The 22,318-nt window shown below is 43.8% G+C and overlaps 2 protein-coding genes and 1 long non-coding RNA gene across 8 annotated transcripts; 1 reads left to right on the plus strand and 2 right to left on the minus strand.

Moving 5' to 3' along the window:
- The first annotated feature begins 3,535 nt into the window (after nt 1-3,535).
- Nucleotides 3,536-7,770, plus strand: LOC123404020 (endochitinase A-like). Its single transcript, XM_045097966.1, has 8 exons — nt 3,536-3,656; nt 3,768-3,956; nt 4,355-4,639; nt 4,758-4,798; nt 4,887-4,979; nt 5,311-5,440; nt 5,529-6,145; nt 6,228-7,770. The coding sequence occupies exons 1-8, from the start codon at nt 3,551-3,553 to the stop codon at nt 7,506-7,508; spliced, it is 2,742 nt and encodes a 913-aa protein (XP_044953901.1). The 5' UTR covers nt 3,536-3,550; the 3' UTR covers nt 7,509-7,770.
- Nucleotides 7,771-7,858: 88 nt separating this feature from the next.
- Nucleotides 7,859-9,810, minus strand: LOC123404107 (probable sugar phosphate/phosphate translocator At3g11320). Its single transcript, XM_045098058.1, has 4 exons — nt 8,939-9,810; nt 8,741-8,844; nt 8,421-8,649; nt 7,859-8,311 (listed from the first exon to the last, which is right to left on the minus strand). Exons 1-4 carry the CDS (start codon nt 9,455-9,457, stop codon nt 8,165-8,167), a joined length of 999 nt encoding a protein of 332 aa, XP_044953993.1. The 5' UTR covers nt 9,458-9,810; the 3' UTR covers nt 7,859-8,164.
- A 4,917-nt stretch (nt 9,811-14,727) lies between these two features.
- LOC123404203 lies at nt 14,728-20,719 on the minus strand. Of its 6 annotated transcripts, none has more exons than XR_006611743.1 (8): nt 20,406-20,678; nt 20,230-20,317; nt 19,086-19,771; nt 18,865-18,971; nt 18,630-18,786; nt 17,371-17,524; nt 16,000-16,045; nt 14,728-15,425 (listed from the first exon to the last, which is right to left on the minus strand). It is a non-coding gene; the product is annotated as an uncharacterized LOC123404203 (long non-coding RNA). The 6 variants fall into 6 exon arrangements; XR_006611768.1 differs by having other exon boundaries at nt 14,728-15,131; nt 15,262-15,425; nt 18,865-19,771; XR_006611707.1 differs by having other exon boundaries at nt 18,865-19,771; nt 20,476-20,719.
- Nucleotides 20,720-22,318: the final 1,599 nt, after the last annotated feature.

Consider the following 22,318-nt stretch of genomic DNA (forward strand, 5'->3'; position numbering starts at 1 on the left):
TCCTCATGATGATCGACCCAAGCCTAAACCTACAAAAGCCTCAAGTGAGGAATATGAGAGACATGAGGACTTTCACATTTGAAAGTACCGACCGTTACCGCGACACACGCCACCTCACCAATCTTATCCACCCAACGGTCACAATATTTAAGGGCATTTATGTCAAATCATGTCGGGATGCTCCCAGGCTATAAATAGCCGCCCCCACAACCACTAGCTGGTTGGATGCTCCGAGAGAAACTGACACTTGTCATTTAGAGCAACCCAAATTCCTCAGAGTCTTTGAGAGTAAATCATCAAGTGAGGAAATACCCCAAACACCGAAACCCAAACCAAAAACCAAGTGATTGAGCATCACTGAAGAATTTGTTCCTGTGTGGAACTGAAGCCTTTTACCTTTGGGGACTGTGCATCCTCCAGACGGTTAGGCGTCATGGTCTAGAGCATCTAGCTGTCAATTGTGGATCGCCGGGTGACCGAGTTTGTGAGGGTTTGGAAGTCTGCCCTGAAGACTTACCACGAGTGTTGGGCGAGGACTGTGTGTCCTTAGCTCAAGGAGAATACGGTAGGGACTGTGTGTCCTTTGGTTTCAATACCAAGCCGCTCGAAACCAGATGTACGACTGCCACATTGGAACTGGGTCATCAGCAATTGTCTTCATCGTGATACGGGTTTTTATTTCTTCAACTCTTTCATTTCCTCATAATTATATGTTGAAGACTTTCATTTGTACTGTTTGAAGAATTTGTCTGAATACTTTCTCTGAATTTCCTCAACCTCAAATTCTTCAGTCTAGTTAATCTCCACCTGCGTTATGTGTATCTATCTACTGTGCAAACCGTTTCTCATGATCTTCACCAAGTAATCTGCTATTGTAATCTTTGCACCTCTGATCCTGCGCTATTTTCGCTGCACGTAATTCAGCAGTGAGGAATTTCCTCAGCGATGAATTTCTAAAAATCGCATATCCACCCCCCTCTAGTCGATATAACGCACTTTCAGAGTTCTTCGTGTTCTTCTTCTTTCTTCCTCTCTTTTTATTCCATAGCATTAGTTGATGTGGAGGGATTTGGGAGAGAAGGACTTGGGCACTCCGTGTGCACTTGCCATTGCATTTGGTGCATATGTTTGAGTTCTCCACGGTGATACGTGGAAGTGAAGTTTGAGAAGCTTATTACTCTTGGGTGCTTGGTACCCTAATACTTGTTTTTCTTGGGTGCTTTGGCTTTCTAGAAGCTTGGTGGTGCCTCGGAGCTCAATCATTATGGTGTAAAACTCCGGGCAAGCGTCGGGGTCTGCAATTAGGTTGTGGAGATTGCCCCGAACATTTGTGGTTACCTCGAAGCCATATTCCATTGCAGTGAAGCTTTGTGGTGTTGTTGGGAGCCTCCAATTAAGTTGTGGAGATTGCCCCAACCTTGTTTGTACGGGTTCGGTGACCGCCCTCAAGGATCCCTTAGTGGAATCACGACATCTTACATTGTGCGAGGGCGTGAGGAGATTACGGTGGCCTTAGTGGCATCTTGGGGAGCATTGTACCTCCACACCGCTCCAAATGGAGATTAGCATCCGCAAGGGTGTGAACTTCGGGATACATCTTCGTCTCCGGGTGGCTCGGTTATCTCTTACCCGAGCCCTTTAATTATGCACTTTACTTTGTGATAGTCATATTGTTTCTTGTTATATATCTTGCTATCACTTAGTTGTTTATCTTGCTTAACATAAGTTGTTGATGCACATAGGTGAGCCTAGTCGTTTTAGGTTTTGTGCTTGACAAATTAAACGTTAGTTTTATTCCGCAGTTGTTCAAGCATAAGCCATAATTATTTTAAAGCGCCTATTCCCCCCTCTAGGTGACATCCACGTCCTTTCACTAGCTGATGTGTGCTGTTTCGTTAATATTTGTTTTCATTTTGATTTTTTTGCTCCATGTGCTCATATGTACGTAATATTTGCAGAATATCTAAATTTTACTAAACGTGTGGTGGCAACACAGAGGGTTTCATCTAGCTATTGGAGTAGTATTAACCACACTCCATTGCACAAAAAGTGTGGCAAGATCGACATATTATCTTCACCCTTTGAAAACTCCTCATTTTAACAAACTCCACCATTAGCGATATCTCGTCATTTCTTAGCCCTTTGTGTAATTTCAATGGTGCTGACAACTCAAATTTCAAAACACACTCTTGTGTGTGGTGCACTGAAATTTCAAAACCATGTTATCAACTTTACTCTCCAAGAACTCTAGACATTTTGCCATTGTCAATGGTCCGAGATTGAACCAGAACCCCAAACATCACTATTAGTGACACTATATTGTTTAAGGTACCTTGTGTAGTTTCAAACAACCACAAAGAAGAAAAATCTAAGGTTTCTAATACCCTATAATTCATATGAACAATTTTCTTATGATGAAAGGGACAATAACATATAATAGATCCGTTGACATCATTAGTACGCACATTAGCTCTCATCGCAAGAGTAGTGCTCATTGTAGCATCACACAACAAGTGCTAAAACTTTACAATAATCGTCTGATCCGAATGTCTTTCTTCGTGTTTTGCTCCCAAAAAACATGGCGAAAGGCAACACATACACACACAACAATGCATTTTGTTAGTAGTTATAATGCATGTCGTAGGATGATCTACTTACTAACAGGCTCATGCACAATTTATCAAAAGATTAAAATGATGCAATTACCCACCTTTTCAGGAATCTTGCATCTTAACAATTTGCCACCGTAACATGGATTGAGTTTGCATCATGGAACCAACCCCACCATTGTTGAGACTTCATCATTCTTAGGTAGAATATTTCTTTCCCCATACGATTTTTTGCCACTACTAGAAGTACCGCCATGATGTTCACATACCAATTTTGTGATGTAGGTGCCAGGTAAATATCCTTGCATGTATAATCATTTTTTCCATTAAACGATAATATGTTCACATATTACTTTTTTTTATCATAAGTGTCTTGACAAGATCACAATATAGTCTTCGATCCACTACAAACGATCCAGTGCAGCCTTCGATCCACTACGATCCAAATGCAGATTACAAACGATCACCTTTCATTGCATTATAATGGAAAAGTACAATCAAAATCGTGGCAACAGTATAAAACCAAAAAACACTACAAGGATTCCCTAAAAAAAAGCACTACAAAGGGCTGTACTTTGCAAAACACACACACACACACACTACACGACGGGTTCCGTTACGTTTCCTCCCAAATTTCAAACCATCCCGCCGATGTGCTCAACCCGGTGCCCCACCCGCGCCTCGGCCCCACCCGCCAGCCTCACCCGAACGCGTCACGCTTCCACTCCCGTCGCGAGTACGCGACCTCCCTCCCAACTTTTTTTTTATACGCACGCCATCCGGTCCATTCCGCCTCCCCAAATCTCAGCCCCCAACGTCTCTCTAGCAGCTCGCCTCCACCCCCACCCCCACCCCCATCCGCGGCGATCTAGGGTTTTGCCCCCGCCCCCGCCCCCCTCCACCGACGACTCCGCCGACGCCTGCGACGCGGGGCCGCCGCGATGGACGCGCTATCCCTCATCGACGTCTCCGGCGAGGAGGACGACTTCCTCCTGGACCTGGCCTCGCCGCCGCAGCACCCCGACCCGCCGCCCCGGGCCGCTCCAGGTGAGTCAACCGGCTCGCCGTCCCCCGTTACCGTTCCTTCCATTTCGTCGCGTGCGTTGGTCGCGCCTCCGATCTGAGGCGCCGTGCTGCGTTTTTCTCTCTCTCTTGCAGGGGCTTCGGCGGTGGCCGCCGATTCGGACCGGCCCGCGGCCGGATCTCCTCCTCCTACGGCGGGGCAGGCCGTGGACCCCGCGGAGCAGGCCCCGGAGCGGGCGCAGTCCCCGAAGAAGGCCAAGCCCAAGGGCGGCGTCAACCTCCGCAAGAGCCTCGCCTGGGACAAGGCCTTCTTCACCAGCGAAGGTCTGCGCGGTGCCTAGCACGAAATCTCTGTTGTTCCTCTTACCGCTGCCTGTCATGATGCGCATCGTAGGCTCATGGATACTGATCTGGATCGCTGCCACCAGTCCTGCCAGCCCCTAACGTTTCCCTTTCCAGCTCCGTAGTTGTCTTTCTGTTATAGCAGACATGTTATTATCCTGATGCGTTGATTGATAGCAGCTAGCGTTTTCTTACCGTTTCCCTTTCCAGCTCTGTAGTTGTCTTTCGTTATAGCAGACCTGTTATTATCCTGATGCGTTGATTGATAGCAGCTAGCGTTTTCTTACCGTTTCCCTTGCTCTGCAGTTGTCTTTTGTTATAGCAGACCTGTTATCCTGATGCGTTGATTGATAGCAGCTAACGCTTCCTGGTCTGAGCAGGCGTTCTGGATACCGAGGAATTGGGCATTGTGAACAGCACTTTCCGCAAGTCGCATGGTTCAAGGCTACTGCCAGGAATAGCAGAGGAACTGCGGAGGTCAACTGAGTCCACTACCTCAACGCTGGACAGCGAAAGCTTTGTGCTCGAAAGCCTTGAGACAGAGCTGTTTGACAACGTCCGTGCTTCGATTCAGAGAACACTTGGAAAACCTGATAAAGCTCCAGGCATGGCTTCTGCTAGCTCAAAGACCCCTAGGGCAACAGCAAAGGCACCTCCTGTCACAGGTAGCATGTTTCAAACTCACAAGTTGATGCGAAATGCTAATTTCTTATGCTGTAACTTCAGGGAGCACCGTCTGCTCTATTTTTTAACTAATGTGATTGCCGTGTTGCTACTTTCCAGCGAGAAAGGGGGTTGATCGGATACCTCAGGCTCAGAGCAAGGTATGTTGACACAATTCTTCAGTGATTTGAACCCTGTTTCCTGCAGTCTGTAGTCATTGCTAACCAGTACTTGTTAATGCTGCCTCAGATAAGGCCTCCTGCTTCAACAAGCAATGGTTCCGTTGGTGGTAGCAAGCAAAGGCCCCAAGTCACCCTGAAAGAGCCTGCAGCTGGAAGAGTGGTATGTTACATGCTTGTAATTCCAGAATATCCATGAACTTTCTGTAGTTTAGCTGTCTACCCCTAACTAGAGGTTTAGGATTTGTGGGATGCTTGCTACATACACCAGGATGCTATAATTGTAGTGAACCATTTCTTGCATTTACCGATAATTAGCTTACTTTTGAAACCTTATTGCGGAACTGCACAGAACTAATTAAAAAAAAACTCCAGTTAGATAATTTTGTTATCTTTTAGGGGGAACAAAGCTGCCCACTTGCTTGTTTTAATTGAAGTTCCTATTGAGTACTAATCTGAACCTAATATCATGTTTATTCTTTCTGCTTGCGAAGGCTGTATCGAAAGCTGCAGAAGCAAAGCCATCTTCGAAACCTCCCAGAGCTCTGCCAAGAGTTGCTACAATGAGAGCACCGACTAACACAGCTGTCACCTCTGGGATTTCAGACAAAAGAAGCAGCACTGGTGTGTGAATGTGAATCAACATACTTAAATTTGTTTTGCCATAAATGTTAATAGATAGCAAGCCTAATACACTTTTTCCCTCTTGTAGGAGGTGTAGTCAACAGGCAGACAATTGCTAAGTCTGCTAACAGTTCAGCCAACGTGCCATCTCGGCCTGGTGGAGGGACAAAGAACAACTCAACATCAAAATCTGGTGCTTTGTCGTCGGCAGCAAGTTCTTCCTTGCATAGTGCTCCCATGGCAGGTGGGAAAACAAAGTCCCCGACCTTAATTAGCAAGAACAGGACCACTCAGAGGATCCCTATTCGTGCATCATCAAGATCTGATATCAGGAAGGTTGACCCAGCAAGGGCATCAAGAAATAAGAGTCACGGCGAAGGTGCATCACCAATCGTTTCACCTAGCAGCTCTGTGGACAGCATGTGCTCTGTGATTTCTGGGGTTTCAACAGCATCCACTGTAGGGAGAGCGAGTCATACATCTGAGACCTTTAGTACAAGGTCATCTTCATTGTCCCCTTCCACCAGAAAGAGCAATGACCACCCTCTAACCACACTACCGAGGCCTCAAATTGTTGCAGAAGGACAGGCTTCAAGAACATTTTCTGATAATGTGAAATCCGATGTCAACACATCCACCCAAGGAAATGGTTTTAAGCCATCTGGTTTACGAAGGCCTACACCAAAGATTGGATATTTTGATGCCGTAAGTGTATTGTATGTTTTCTTCCTTGTAATGATGCCAATGTTTATTTGTTCTAACACTCTTGGATCTGTTATGTCTTCAGGAGAAATCTGTTGAACAAAAAGCCGGTGCACGGGCACAACTGCAGCCCACGAAGGTTCTGTTTTCACCGCTGGCCACACAGAGCTCTTGGATTCCATCTACTCCGAAGACAATCCCTGCATCTCTTACATTTGAGCAAGAAGAGCCAAAATCTAGGGCAGCAGCACCTTCTCAAACCAAAGCGTCGCCTTCACTGCCTCTCAAAGTCGCACAAAGTGAATTAAAACCATCAAAGGTTACAGAGCCTGAAGCTTCTCAAGCTAAAGCATCAACTCCACTGCGTCTCACAGTTTCACGAATTGAAGTAAAACAATCAAAGTTGACCGAGCCTGAAGCTTCTCAAGCCAAGGCATCAACTCCACTGCCTATCAAACTTGACCGAACTGAAGTTAATCCATCAAAGGTGACAGAGCATGATGCTTCTCAAACCAAGGCATTGGCTGCAGCAATGGAAGTAGAACTATTGGAGGTGATTGAGCATGCAGTAGAAGCACCAATGGTGTCGGAGCATGGAGTGCAGATGCTGGAGACTGGCCCATTGGTCGCCATGGACATTGCAGAGGAGGAGGGCATTCTGGCTTTAAATCAGAATGTCCAGGCCAATGGTGATATCAGTTCATCAACTGTTGAGCTGTCATCATGTGCCTCTGGCCAGCAACAATCAGAAACAACGCCAGCACCTTGCGAGGAAAGCGTTTCTTCTCAAACTAAGGTATCACCTTCACTGCCTCTTGGAGCTGCCAAAATGGAAGTAGAACCAGTGAATGTGACTGAGAATGAAGCTTGCACGCCCCAGACCAGCCCAGTGTTGGCAGCCATGGATATTGCCAAAATGGAAGTAGAACTAGTGAATGTGTCTGAGAATGAAGCTTGCACGCCCCAGACCAGCCCAGTTTTGGCAGCCATGGATATTGCAAAGGAGAACATTCCAGCCGTGGATACCGCAAAAGGGAACGTCCAGCCTGGTGGTTTTCCGAGTCCATTAAAGGAGAACATTCTGGCGTCGCATCAAAATATCCAGCCTAAGGAGCATATGACTCCTGTAAAGGGAAGCATTGTGGCCTCACATACAAATGTGCAGGCTGTAGGGGAGATGACTCCGGTGTCTCTCTTGAGCCAGAAGCTGTCCTCCATCTCTCTAGGACAAGTTACTGGGGAGGCGACTCCATTGACCCATAAGCCGTCCTCCATTTCTCAAGGACAATCTAATGGGGAGGCGACTCCATTGACCCTCTTGGCGCAGAAGCTGTCCTCCATTTCTCTCGGGGATGCCACTGACTAGGTGCCTTGTTCTCCCAGAGGAACCGAGTTTCGGAATCGTACGCTGCTGGTTGTTTTATGATTACATCCTTGTTATTCAGAAGGCGACCACAGCCCAAGTTAGTACAAAAGGCTGTCCTATGTTTTCTCTTGTCTTCCTTTTAGCTGTTAAACGAGTGAGAGTGCTACGAGTGTAGTAAAAAATGCAGGACACTGCAGAAAACCTTGATATTCTGTTGAGTCCAAAACACTTGATCCTGTTATGTCAATTGCACATTTGCGTATATGCTTCTCAATTTTTTTTGTCCATCTGAGTTGCTGTTTGTAGTATTCCTACCGAGTATTAACAGGCATAGAATGTTCATCAGGGCGTCTGTATATCTCTGGCTAGCAGTAGTATTGATCAATTGTCACTTGCAATGTAGTAGTGCAGCCTACACAACAATTTGCAAGCATGAATGCATCTGATCTAACAGCTTGTGATAACTGTAACATCGTCAAGTCCCAGATCTCAGGAACACCCAGGTTGCACCTGGAGCATGAATGAACAATAATAAATATACAAATGAGTTGGTCATCTTCATCGTCCCACCATCAGGACTCTGCCGGAGCTCCAGCGAAAGATCATTGCGACAGTCAGCATATCTTCTGAGGTCTTGTTCCCCACGCCGGCGCAGCTCACTTGCTCCTCTTCTTGGCCTCGCCGTAGAGGACCACGCCGGCGATGGTCACCCCGTAGCCCAGCATTCCCATGACGGTCACCGGGTTCTTGAATATCAGGATGGAGACCACGACGGCGACCGCCCCTTTCGCGTTCCCGAGCACCTGCAACGACCGACCAAGCACAAGGCGCATGAGCAGCATCAACCTGTGTGTGTTCATCTGGAAAGTCGAGTCAATGAGCAGGCAGAGCACCATGGTTGGCATGACGAACCTGGAGGGTGAGCGGGCTGGTGTGCTTGGTGACCAGGAAGTTGGTCAGGTTCACCAGGTAGGCCAGCGAGGAGTTGCCGATGAGCATCCACACGAAGCTGGGGTCATCCCGGGCTAGCGCCGCCGCCGCGCCGAGCGCGTCCGGCTCCATCATCAGCGTCGCCGGCACCAGCAGCACCACGGCCACCGGCGCCATGTACCGCAGCAGGTCCATGGAGTTGAGTTTCTCCCTGCACCATCAAATCCGATGCCCGGCTTTCAGCAAATGCATCATCATGGAGGATTATTTCAGTGATCAATGGAGTAAGTAATGATCGTTACTCTTCTGAGGAGAGCAGGATGCCCTGCAGCACGGTCTTGAGCGCCCTCCCCGCCGTCGCGCCGACGCACATGATGAACCCGAACAGGTGGAAGCTGGGCTCGCCCTGGATGGAAGCAAGCAGCAATGTCAGCGCGCAAGGTCTCTGGCATCTGGGCTAGATTCTGGTGCTCTGGTTTGGTCTGGTTTGGTTTGGTTACCCCGGTGGCGATGACGACGCCGGCGACGACGGGGAGGAGGGCGGCGTAGGTGGCGCGGGCCTCGCGGCGGCCGGCGACGGCGTAGGCGATGAGCGCGGTGAAGAAGGGCGTGGTGGCACCGACGGCCTGGTTGAATGACACGGGGAGGTAGCGCAGCGAGACGTTGCCGGCGACCACGGAGCCGCAGAAGACGCCCCCCAGCACGGCCACCCTCGCCGCCTGCCCGCGCGAGAGCGGTCGGCGGGCGGCGGAGGAGGCGCCGCCGGCGGCGGCGAAGGCGGAGGAGAGCAGCGCCGAGGCGGACATGTGGCAGGCGGTGAGGAAGACCGGGTACCGGAAGCCGTAGAACGAGAGGAGGTACTTGTTGAGCAGCAGCACGCCGATGTTGGACGCGTACCACGCCGCCACCAGCCCCGCCGTCCGCAGCCGGCCCGACGGCCCGGACGCCGCCGCCGCGGCGTCCGGTGTCCCGGCGGCGGTCGTCGTCGGGAGGAGCGCCCGGTCCTCCTGCTGCCGCATCGTCGGTCGTCGGCCTTCTTGCCTGCCGGCCGGAGCTGGCTCTGGTTTCGTCTGGTCTGGTTGGCCGGCGCCGGCGCGTTGGTCGATTTGGGTTTTCGTTTTCTCGTGCGTGGCACGAGCTTATATGGACGCGGTCGTGGTACGGTGGCGCCGTGGGAGAGACGACGACGGTCGACGGGGGTGGCTGGCTGCCGGTCGGGGTTGGGGAGTGGAGACGCTGTATTCAACTAGGGACAATCCGGCCGCTCCCGCCAGCTTGCTTAAACATCTGTATTTTTCAACGTCTACGCCGTACTATCCTATAGTATATTCAACTGATGAGTAGTAGTGCGTGCCCATTAATTAATTAACCCAATGATTTGCTGCTTCTCGGCTCGAGAAGAGCTTCTTGTTTTGTTTGTTCTTTTGGAGGACGCAGATCGAGAAGGGTTTGCAAAAAGTTCGTCTGGTTTGGTTTGAGTTGCACGTGACTGTAGCAATGTGAGCACTGCTACGTGTGAGCCTTCCTTCCATAAACTATTACTGGTAGGTGGTCTGGTGCTTCAGTTTCTTGTGACTCCGTGGTAAAATGGACAACGGAGATAGAAATATGGCACCTTTTTCAGGTTAGCTTTTAAGTAAGTAAGTAAGGTGGCAGCAGGCCACGCAGGACTAGTCGCCTGGGCTAGTGGTCGCGCGTTAACTTCATCGGAGCTGCAGCGACCTGTGACGATCCGTATGATCCATCACGTCGACCGGACCACGACGGGCGAACCGACCGATCGTTTATGTATGCCGAAGCCGAACGTGCCGTACCTGATCGAGCAATCATGCATGATGAGTGCGTGAGTGAGTGCAACCCAATACCGTGCAAGCAACCGACCGAGAACTATAATTAATTAATTAATTAATTATGTACTCCTCCGTTCTTAAATATAGGTTTTTCAAAAAAAAAATCACTGCTGTACTACATACAGATGTATATAGACCTTTCGTGTGGCACGTACACACATGTCAAAAGGAAAATTATACATGAACAAATACTCCTATACAATGAACCAATTATGATATCCCAACCTATCAGGGTTTAAATCCTGATGATCGCATTTATTTCAGGATTTTCAGTGATGTGTATTCAATGGAAGAAGACTTTTACGTCGACAACGAGGTGCCTATAATGACTTTGTAAATCTCAAGATCATATGCTGGTTTAATCTTTCAGAGATACTCATAAAGATACGGTGTGCATGTATGTATTCATAAGGATGCACATGTATATAAACGCATGCGTCTGTACTAGAAAAAAAAATGCTTTTATAGAATTTGCATGAGGAGAGAAACCAATACTCATATAAGTATAATAGTTACTCACAGCTTCAAGAGAGAGAGAGAGAGAGACCGACCCATATATACGGCGATTTGGGGGGAACATCACAGCGTTGCAAAATGTCATCATGCTAAGCAGTTTGCACGTTGCACACGTCCACGCACACAAGTGTATCCTTCTATTTTGAAATAAATGTCATTGTCTTAGGTTTTTTCAGTTTGGAGGAATATCATAGGAATTGTATATGATAGAATTTTTATAGGAATTTTTCCTTCAGAGTCCTTTGGTTCAAAGGAATAGATTCCAATTCCAGCATATGATTGGTTCAGTAAATTTGAAAGAAAAATAAATATGAGTCTAAACTCAATAGAAAAAAAATTCTATGATGTTAACCGAACGATGCCTCCTTTTCTATTCCTATTCATAGGATTTGAGATACATATCATCTTATTTTCTATAATTTTTTTATTCCTACAATAATTCTATCCTATGAACCAAAAGAGACTTTAATACTAAAATTAAATTAACTTAATATTACACTTACAATATTTATTTTAAAACAAAGAGAGTATATGTCTTCTTCTTATGCACCTTTTACACTAAAATAAATATGGGCTCCTAGTCAGCGCCTTAAACGCCGGCTAGGAGAACCAGCGCCCACACGCCCTGCCATAATGGGCGCTGAATTGTTTATAAAAAAAAGGTGAACACAAAAGGTTCATAAATGCGAAAAATGATTCACAAATTTTGAAACAAAAAGTTCACGAATTTGGAAAAATTCACTGTGATCTAAAAGAAGTTCAGGGAATTTGTAAATTAGTTCATGAATTTGGAATTTTTTATTAAAAATTTTGTTGAACTGAAAAAAAAGTTCACGAATTTGAAAAAATTCACTGTTATCTAAAAAAAAGTTCACAATTTTTTTAAAATTCACGGAATTTGAAAGTTAGTTCATGAATTTTGAAAAAGTTTTTTTTAAAAAAGTTCACAAATTTAAAAGAAAACCATTTTTGGAAAATTTCATCCATTTCAAAAAAAGTTCATCAAGTATAAAAAATTCATACATTTTTGTAAAAGGTTCATCGATATTTAGAAAAGTTCACTGATTTGGAAAAATATTTGTTCGTTTGAAAAAATGGTAATGAAAAAATGGCTGCATTTTTTCGAAAAAGTAAAAGTATAAATAAAAATGAAAATGAAAATGAAAAAGTAACAAAAAGAGTAAAGAGTATAAATAAAAAGGAAAAAAGATAAACCAAAGAAAAATTACAAAATCGGAAACTCGCTGGACCGGCCCATGACCGAACGCTGCAGGCGCCGGTTAAGAAAAATGCACTTTAACCAACGCCTGTAGCGTCAAATAGGATTTGCCAATAAAGGTCGTTAATCAAAGGATGTAGTATTCGTCTTCAAGTAGGTTAAACATCAATCGTCTGAATAAACGGATTAAGGCCCTGCTCGCTGCTGGCCTGCTCCAGCTCGGCCGAGCAAATAACAAGCGAGGGACTTTTCTTGTAGGTTACCTTATTTGCAAAGCAGTGTCGAGGCTACGCATAATGCAGACAGGGATCGGGCTGGCCCAGGTAGCGGGACTGCAGAGCCGGATTTGGGAACCTTCTTCTTTTAGAGATTTCAGACGGTTTTTTTTCGGTTTTGAAAATTTTCTAGAAGGTTTCCTGAATAGTTTTTTTTCTTTTTTCTTTTCTGTTTCTGTTTAAAAAATGTTCTGGATTTTCAAAAATCATTTCTTGGATTTTCGAAAAATGTTCTCGTTTTCTTAAAAAATGTTCTGTATTTTTAAAAATTTGTTCTCAGTTTCAAAAACAATTATTAATATTCAAAAAATGTTCTTGTTCTAATTTTTTTTTCTTTTCTGTTTCTGTCTAAAAAATGTTCTGGATTTTCAAAAATCATTTCTTGGATTTTCGAAAAATGTTCTCGTTTTCAAAAATCCTTCTTCTTGGATTTTTCTTAAAAATGTGATTTCAAATATAATCATGATTTTTCAAAATGGTTCTTGTTTTCAAAATTTGTTCTCAAATTTAAAAATTGTTCGTGCTTTAAAATTTTATCCGCGCTTTCAATTTTGTTGGGGTTTTCAAAATTATTGTCATTATCAAAATTTGTTCTCAACATTCAAAAAATGTTTGTGCTTTGAAAAGTTGTTCATGCTTCCAAATTTGTTCACGATTTTTCAAAATTGTTCTCGGTTTCAAAATTTGTTCTCAAAATTCAAAAAATGTTTGTTCTTTAAAAATCTCTAATACTTTCAAATTTGTTCGTTTTTTTCAAAATTGCTACCTTTTTCAAAAATTTGTTCTCAAAATTCAAAAAATATTCGTGCTTTGAAAAATTGTTCGCGCTTCTAAATTTGTTCATATTTTTAAAAATGGTTGCCGGTTTTAAAAATTGTTCTAAAATTCGAAAAATGTTCGTTTTTTTTCTGTGCTTTCAAATTTGTTCGGGGGTTTCCAAAATTGTTCTCCTTTTCATAATTTTGCTCTCAATTTTCGTGTTGTCAAATTTGTTCGATGTTTTTCAAAATTGTTCTCCTTTTCAAAATTTTGTTGTCAAGATTTAAAAAATGTTCATGCTTTAACGAATTGTTCACGTTTCGAAATATGTTCATGTTTTTTTTTAAATTGTTCTCGGTTTCAAAATTTGTTCTCAAAATTCGAAAAATGTTCTGCAGGCTAGCTTTGACACGATTAAGGCCCTGAATCTAAGATGAACCAGGTCCAGCCTAATGTCATTGCTTCATTACTCTTTATTTAATTATTACTCGTGTCTATCTAAATAAATTGTTCGCTTTTGCTATCGAATAAACACCTGATTTTTCTTAGTTGATTCAATTTTTCTTTTCTTTTCATGCGTGCTTGTTTATGCTTTTTAGTTCAATCGTTTCAGTCAATTTTGTCCTTTTTTTTTTCTTTGTACCTCTTCTGCTTTATTCAGCACTTCTGCTATGCATCAGGCAACTGATTGTTTATTGCTGGTCAGTCAAATATGTGCCTGTTGATTCGGGGTGTTGTGTGATATGTGTGTGAGAGGTTATCGTTCTATATTCGCATCAATAGAACGATTGCCATTTTTTATGTGTGACCATGCGTGGGCTTGTGTGTGTGCAGACTTCTTTTATCCTTACTAGTGGACCAGTTGCGCCAAATGACAGAGACCCGTTGAATCCATGTACACATTGAAAAGAAAATCCATGGTTTATTTGATTTAGTTATAGTCAGGCACATATGTTAACAAATTTAACGCCCTTTAATTAAAAAATATGGTGTCTTGTTTATAATGAGATCTACACACATTTAAATTTGACAGCACAAAATCCAATTAAAAACCATGATGCACAAATATGGGTACTTTTCAGTAATAGCAAGAATGCACGATAAGAATTTAGATCTTTGTGTACACAAAAGAAATACATACCAGTTAAGGATGTCTTTTTTTAATGTAGTGATTTCATCAATTTGTTTGCGTGTGAAAAAAAAAGACTATTTCTGTGCCACTTAGAGACATGTTTATTTTAAGATGACCCATTGGGCAAAATGGTACAGAAGCCCAATTCAAACAAAGAGTTAAATGCAAATATTTACTTTAAGAATGTAACAGATAAGATCATCAACAGGTCCAAATAGTTGAGTCTACATTTAGAAGATTTAAGTAGTTGTACACACAAGCAACACAATAAAATATATTTAGGACAGGATAACATAGAGCAGACCCATTGCGCCAAATTGCGCAAAGTCCCATTTAAGACCATGTGCATGTTGAAAATATTTGTATTTTTCAGTAACTTCATGTCAAACACGAAGTGTTTCGAAAATATTTGACTTCGATAGTAGAAATAGGTTTTAGCAGCCATTTAGGATACTGTGAGACTATTCACATTTGTTAGGACATTATAAGCAACTAATAAAGAGATCAAATATCAAAAGCATGTATTAACGATAAATCATGAAACCAAAATCACAAGCCAAAATCTTCATAAGCTAAGGAAAAAGGTTTTCACAAACATTTCCGTAGCTATACATTTTCTTTTCTTTCTCCGAAGAGCACATACTATGGCAATGATAAATTCAGATGCACATTTATAACCACAAAATTATATAAGCAACAAATACTTCAGTTTGACACACACTGATTTGATGAGAACTAAGGAAATATAATATCAATGAGCTCTCTTCTTTCAGAATCTTGCGAAGTACAAAAAAGTTAGCTGGATGGCTCCTTGTAGTAGGCGAACACCAAGCTGTCATCATCATGCATGCTCTCGCCCACAAAGCCAAAACATATCAACACGGCTTTAGAACTTAAGTTGAATGTAATATATTAGTACCGCATTCCCAAAGAAAGTAAGGCCTATAGAAAAATTCATAAGCGATTTAAGTTTTATAGAGCAAATACGAGCATCTGGAATACCAAAGGAAGAATGAAGTACTAAGGTGTCTCAACAGATACCAATGATCACCAAGGCAAACAGAGAACTTACAACTGAAGGTTCTTGAGCTGGCTACGATGAAACTTTGTGGCAGACTCAATGTTCCTCTTAAATCATTTAGCTTCTCCCTTTCAGGCTTGCCAGTGAAGTTCTTGATGTAGTGCTTCGTGCTTCATGCAAGTGACACGCTGCTTCTTGTCAAAAGCATTTTGCTCCTGCAAATGGTAATGAGCGCTTAACACATTGATCAAGTGCATACTGTATAGATAATATGCCGAGAACATAAAAATAGATAGCAATCTGAAGTTGGAAGGTGTCAACAATGTCAACCACGTTCATAGCCTGGTCACCAATGGTTGGCACCAATGTCCACATCACAGATAGCCGGAAGATATTCTCAATTTGACAAACAGAAAGTAATATGTTCTCAGTTCTCAATGAACATGAAACATTCTAAGAGCTTGAATTTTGTAATTTGAAGGGATAAAACATACTACAAACAAATAACATTTAGTAAGAAGAGCTTAGAACAAATATGTTCTTACAGTAGCACCAACAAGCAGATGGTAAGATGGTGCCAGTAAAGCACACAGTGCCACTATGATTTCCAAAATAGGTATAACAACATAAACAATCACACACATCATCTCAACATGCAAGCACGAAATACAAACAACACAACACAAAATAAAACACAACAACCGGTGTGAAATCATCAGTTAACCAGTAGCACTGTATAATAATGAAAACGAAGATAATGTAGTAGGTAGAGAAAGGGAGGGAACAAACATTGACCAATAGAACAATGGAGCAGCAGCTTTGAAGGCTGTAGAAACTATAAAACAAAAAAGAAAGAAACTGGTCAGAGTAAAAAAAAACTATCCCGGCTTGACTGGATACATACGTTTCAAGGAAAAAGTACAAACCTATAATATACAAATATACTTGGTTATCAAGATCCTCAAGAGAAATGTGTAAACTAAAATGCTAAAAAATAATCATGGCCCATTTCAAAATGACTGCATATACAAATAAATATTTTCAGGGTAAATGAGTAAACTAAAACAGCCAAAAAAAATGGTTCAATCATGAATATGCAAAGCACATTGCTAACATGACACACCATGCAAATGGTCATCATAACTACTTTTGAAACTCGTTTTCTGACCATACCGACATAACTGAATACAAAGACGATCAAGGGAAACAAATTACTGATAGAACCATGTATACTTGTGCAGCTAATGAGACATATCTCTATAACAAGTCAGTGAAAATAATTGCTCAGGGAATCATATATGTTTATGCAACCACCCAGGCTATGATACTTGTAACAACATTTTACCATCTCCGTAGTTTACACTTTACAACCCTTGGTCAAATGGCGCAAGTTTTTAATTTAGACCGGTATAGGTATTTGCAGATGAAGGCTTAGTAGTGTGAACAACACTTTGTATGCCAAAAAATAAGGACAGTTTCAATTAAATAGTAAATTTGTGTCTACATGTAAAACTGTGTCAAATCCATATTTTGGACCCAGTTTGAGGCATTGAATCCAAGCTCGAAAACATCACCTTTAGGTGAATACTAAACATATAACAATACTATACAACAGATCCTTAGTAATCTCTTGCAATGCAAATCCATAGATTGTTAGAAAAATTAGTGAACTATTAAGTAGAAAGAATTTTCTAAATTTAAGAAGAAATGAAAACAAGATGAACATTTACAATTCTAAGAGTTTCCAAAAAAGGATGATATTTATCCTTTTTGCTAAATATCTAGAGGCATTCATCAAGACAAATGAAACATACACTAATGTAATTACTCGAATCAGGGAGAATGCCAGTGTAAATAGAAATAGAATCCTACTGATTCTCAATCTTCTGGGGAAAATGATGTTCGCAAATTGCTCACAACTACAGGACCTCGACCATAGAGGAAGATCACGCCATGCTGATATTGGACTTTTTCTTAAGAAAAAAACTTTGAGATCCCCACATCCCAATTCTGATGAAACATTCACGTAATCCCCAACTGATAAAATTGGAAATGTTGAGATTCAAAATAAAAATAGCATAGCAAGGCATTAGATTGCAGATATTAACAATGAAAACACCATACAAAATACAACATTTGCGGGGTGGAGGAGGAACTCACCTAGAGCTTACTTAGGCCCTCTGCCTGCCATCTAGGCAAAGGAGATGCGTCTTGACACCACTCCGAATAAATGTATGACGACAAGCAAAGGAAAGGTCTAGGGAGTGAGGACAAGCGGAGAGCACGAGCAAGGTATCAGGCCTGCTGCAAATTCCTGCACAAAAGGCGACATTACTCAGTTTCTATGATCCATGTACTACCCTGTAAAGCAGAATGAAAATCACCATATATATTTTCTATGCAGCAACATATAACCCATTAATAAATAGATAACACTTTCTGTGCATCCACATATACCCACTAAAACGCAAAGAGAATGGTGCTTGTTCCGCCACTGTCTGCATTTGTCCACATACACTTATTAGAAAAAATGGAGAATACTAATAGGTAGCAAGAGTATAGTATTGCTCATGCAGCGGAAACACCGAGTGGCAGCAAGGAGCTCCTGGTTCAACAACAGAAACACCAAGAAGCTAAGTATAGAAATGCGCACACCGCACAAACTACACCTCCATGTTAGGATGATCACCTCCCGAGTGGGCCCAATGGCCCACCGGGCCCTTAGATCCGTGCCATGATCGGGGGCGCCCAACCAACTATGGTTGACGGGCCCCTGTCACCTGCGCTATATAAAGAGGTGGGGGCCAGCGGCATGCAACACGAGGTTCGCCGCGTTGCCGCGCACCCCACCGACACACCTACCGATCAAGGTCAACGCAGTAGTGACGGGAAGCACCGCCGCCTTTCCCCACTCACCGTCGTCGCCGTCGCCATGGCCACCTCGTCGGGCTCATCGAGCCAAGGAGAAGGTATCCCTCCTCCTTCCATCTCTCTCTCTCAAATGCCTAGACAGATGCCAAGCAAAGACACATACATGGCGGTTGCTACTGATTAGATCCAGCCTAGATAATCTCACAATTCTATCACTCCATTCATTACAACACTACAAATGGCGCAGATCTAAAATAACTTATTTGGATAGCCATAATACATAAGAATCTAACCTTATGCCATCAATCGGACACATATATGCTATGTTGCAGAAGATGAAAAATGCTAGTTCTATAGATATTAAAGTCACTTGACAAAGAACAAGGGCAAATAATAAATTCAATCTCCACTGCACTTTGGGATTGCAGGGAGCCCATTAGTATCTTACGTCTATTTATCCTACAACAAAATACACCAATATATAAGAATCTGCAGCCAACAAGAAACTAAGCCTCGACTGTAGCAGAGAAAGGGTTGCAAACACGTACCTACTGGTGTAGTCCTTGACATGGCTTGTGGCTCACCGGTGTTGCCCTTTATTATCTCCGCCTCCCTAGAATTCGTCTTGCAAAGGGTAAGATCTTCAGATTCTCACCCTCCTAGCACCATCATATGTCTATTTTGGCTCTTCCAAAGCTCCACAGCCTGCCATGGGTGACAGATTTATGAGCAAACTGGAGAGTGGTTTGAGGTGCGAGGAAGAGACATGGAGATGAGATTTACCTAGTGGGTGGGAAAAACAAGGGAAGGCCAGGAGCATCTCTGTTCATGTTGTCCATGGATGATGTTGCTGATGTTTTGCCAGCCGCCGGCATGGAAGTTGTCGCGACCTGGGACGGCGTCCATGAGCTTCTCGCCTCTATCTTCTTCAGTTGCAAGCAATGGTGAAGCACATAACGAGCCAGTGTGTGAGGCCTCACCCTGCTCAGTGTGTGAGGCCTCACCCTGCTCCTTCCGTCACTGGTCTGGCTCGCCCAATTCTTTCCCCTACTTCGTGCCCCTTCCCCCTGCTGTCTGCCCTCCTCGTCGACCTCCTTTCCCCCCTGTCGCGCCCATCGTCTTGGCCGCTACTCACGCCGCCTGTGCAGGCTGCTACACCCACCGGCGCTCACCGCCGGCCATGGCACTCCAGCAAGTTTTGCTTAGGAACCCTCACCTCCACGAACAAGATCAATACAATAGCATGTAGTAAAATGAAATCACACAATCATCTGAGTAACGATTATGAGGTTCTTTGATGACCATGGTAGATGTCCAAATAATGGGCTGGTTCTAAGAGCACCAAGACAGAAAATAGAACTTCATTTGTCAGGTCGGTTTTCAACATAATGCCAATATATAGTTATATACTTCAAAACAGAATTGGACTACCATACACATGCATCATTTGAGGCAAACCATAAATATTTAGTACGCTCATCACACCACATCATTTCAAAGCTGATGATACAATGCACCTGATCCCGACACGGCGAAGCGCGCATAAGGTCAACTCAACCCCATTTCCAACGACCGCAATTTTATTATACCACTCTTCATGCTTCCTAAGTTTATGAGTTGCACACATCTTTCGCAATACAGTTTCACAGCTTTCTCTGACGATACCTATCGCCTTCCGTCTATTCCGAACCTATAAAGAGATAATTGACAATAATATTACCATAATCTGTACAGACTGGACACATTTCGTGAGTAATATTGATATTATCTTTCACAAAAAAATTGAAATTGAAACACATACCTTAGTATAATTAGAAGTAAAACCCTTTCCGGAAAAATATTTTGGTAACTCTATTTATCATGAAAAACAATCAAGAAAATGCAATATATGCAACATCCTAATCATTATATGTCTTAGTTTTTTAGGTAATTGCTGTCAAAATGACCGATTGGAAGTCTAACACGATAATGTTCCTCAACCAGACCATTTTTCTGATACATTTAGATCAAACCCCATGTGTAGTGCGTGCAGAGGTAGTTATGCTTTCTATGAGCCACTTAGCAAGCATTCTGCCTTGACAATTGAAAGGATCTTCATATCAGAGAACAGATTAGAGAGAGATGGGGAAGGGATTAGGCGAATCTCACCTTGGCTGGAAGATGTCGCCCTCTTCCTAGGTATGGACCACCACAGCGAGCCCCTACTGTCCAGCATCCCCGGTCGCCGCCATGCTCCCTGCAGCCGAGAGCCCACATAATAGGAGGAGAGCAGACAGGGGTGGACTGAGATCGAGTCAGCACGGGAGAAACAGAGGAGGGACTACCGGTGCCACTGCAGGCTCAGCCGCCGGGGCTCCAGTGCGGTGGTCGGAGGAACAAGCTTGGTGGCCGTACCTCGCTTGTCGACGACCTCGTCCAGCCGCTGCCATCGACCCCGTGCTCTGCCGCCCGCCATATTACTCCCCGGTCCGGAACGAAGGGAGGCGGCGGCTGTGGATTGGGGGTAGGACCGACGGCAGTGGAGATGAGGGAAGTAGGAGGAAGGGGGGAAGCATTGCGGTGGCTGGCGGCTCTCCGGACGAGGAGGAGGGAGGGGAGCGGCGCGTCGGCGCGTGTGGGGTTGAGCACCTGTGCAAGCCTCCCGACCCAGCACGGCACGAGAGTTATTCGGACTGGCCCATCGACACGTCAGGCCCGCTAAGTTATTTAATTTTTTAGATTATTTTTAGGTTCATTTTTACCTTTTGGATTGCTTTTGACCAATTTTAATTTGTTGGGTTATTTTTTGAAAAAAATCTTTGGATCAACCGATGGATCTCATGAAAACGTTCACCACGTCATATACTCAACACGTGTCCCAGAACCACTTTTTCTTATCCATTCCTCCCGTGCCAAGCTCCTCTCTCCCGACCGCCTTCTTCTTATCCGGTTCTTATCCAGGCCGACCGCCGTCTCGCCTCCACTGCGCTCACCGAGGACGTGGCTGGAGGTGGAGGCGGCAGCGACGCCCACCGAGGAGAGCTCGCCGAAAGATGAGGCATCTCTTCACCTCTGCTTCATGTCCCTCTTCCTCTGTAGCCATTCATCCCCTTTACAGTTTTCTGCAACGCGGTCATTGTTTCTGCAACGTGGCTGTTGTTGCAGGAGTTTCAGGAATTGTTTCTGCACCCGTTCATTGTTTCAGGAATTGTTTCTACAACCCGCTGTGGCCGCTGCTGCAGGAAGACGAAGGAAAAAAAATCTACAACAAATTGATTGTTTGTTTCAGGAATTAATGGATCTAAAGTTTAATTTTTACAACAAAGCGATTGTTTCTGCAACTCGAGCGTCGTTTCAAGAATTAAGTCCACGAGCGGATTGGTCGGCTACGCGCGAGATCGAACGGTTGTCGAGGTGATGGATGTTTATTAAATATCCACCCGTGGATGCGTAGCAGCTCCCTTATTTTTTCATACATATAAAAAACATAAAAAAAATAAAAATAAAAATGATAAACGGGTCATGTCGTGCAGGTCCGCGTGCCCAGTCATTAGACCCAGACACGGCCCGAGACGAGTTGCGTGCCTCGCATGACCCGATTAACGTGTGTCGTGCCTAGCCCATAACGTGTCGGACCGTCTCAGAAAGCACAACCCGTTTAGCCAGGCTTGCAAGGCACACTCGCACGTGGAAACGGTTGACCCAGCCAATACGAAACGAGCCCACCCGTCATTGGTCTTGGGAATAACCGTACCATGAAAACGCTCAAGAGGAAGACAGGGCCGACCCTATGTTTCAGAGGGTCCTTGGTGAACTCGACAACATGGCCCCTAATACTATATATATATATATATATATATATGTTTCTGCACATTATATAAGCATGTAAGTATATGTCTAACTTCATTTGTAAAAAATTAAGTGATTTTTCAACCACGCATACATAATAAAGAAAAATAGTACGTACAATTTCAAACACCTTAACAATTCTATACCATGTACACTGAAATTGCTTACTGATAAATCATTGCGTATTTTTGAAAGACTAAGAGGATGATAATCGATGAACTCCTAGTCTCGCGGACGGCCGGTCGGCAAGATCAAGACAAGTCAACGGCGGCACGGTACTGAGCAGCAAGAATCGGAAGCGAAGCGAGGGCCGGCAGGCAACATGGCGTTGAGCGACGGCAACCGGCAAGAAACTGAAGCCACGGTAGAGTCTCGAGTGACAAACAGAGGATGACGATGAGGCAGCGAT

Source organism: Hordeum vulgare, chromosome 1H (assembly GCF_904849725.1).
Source record: "Hordeum vulgare subsp. vulgare chromosome 1H, MorexV3_pseudomolecules_assembly, whole genome shotgun sequence".
NCBI lineage: Eukaryota > Viridiplantae > Streptophyta > Magnoliopsida > Poales > Poaceae > Hordeum > Hordeum vulgare.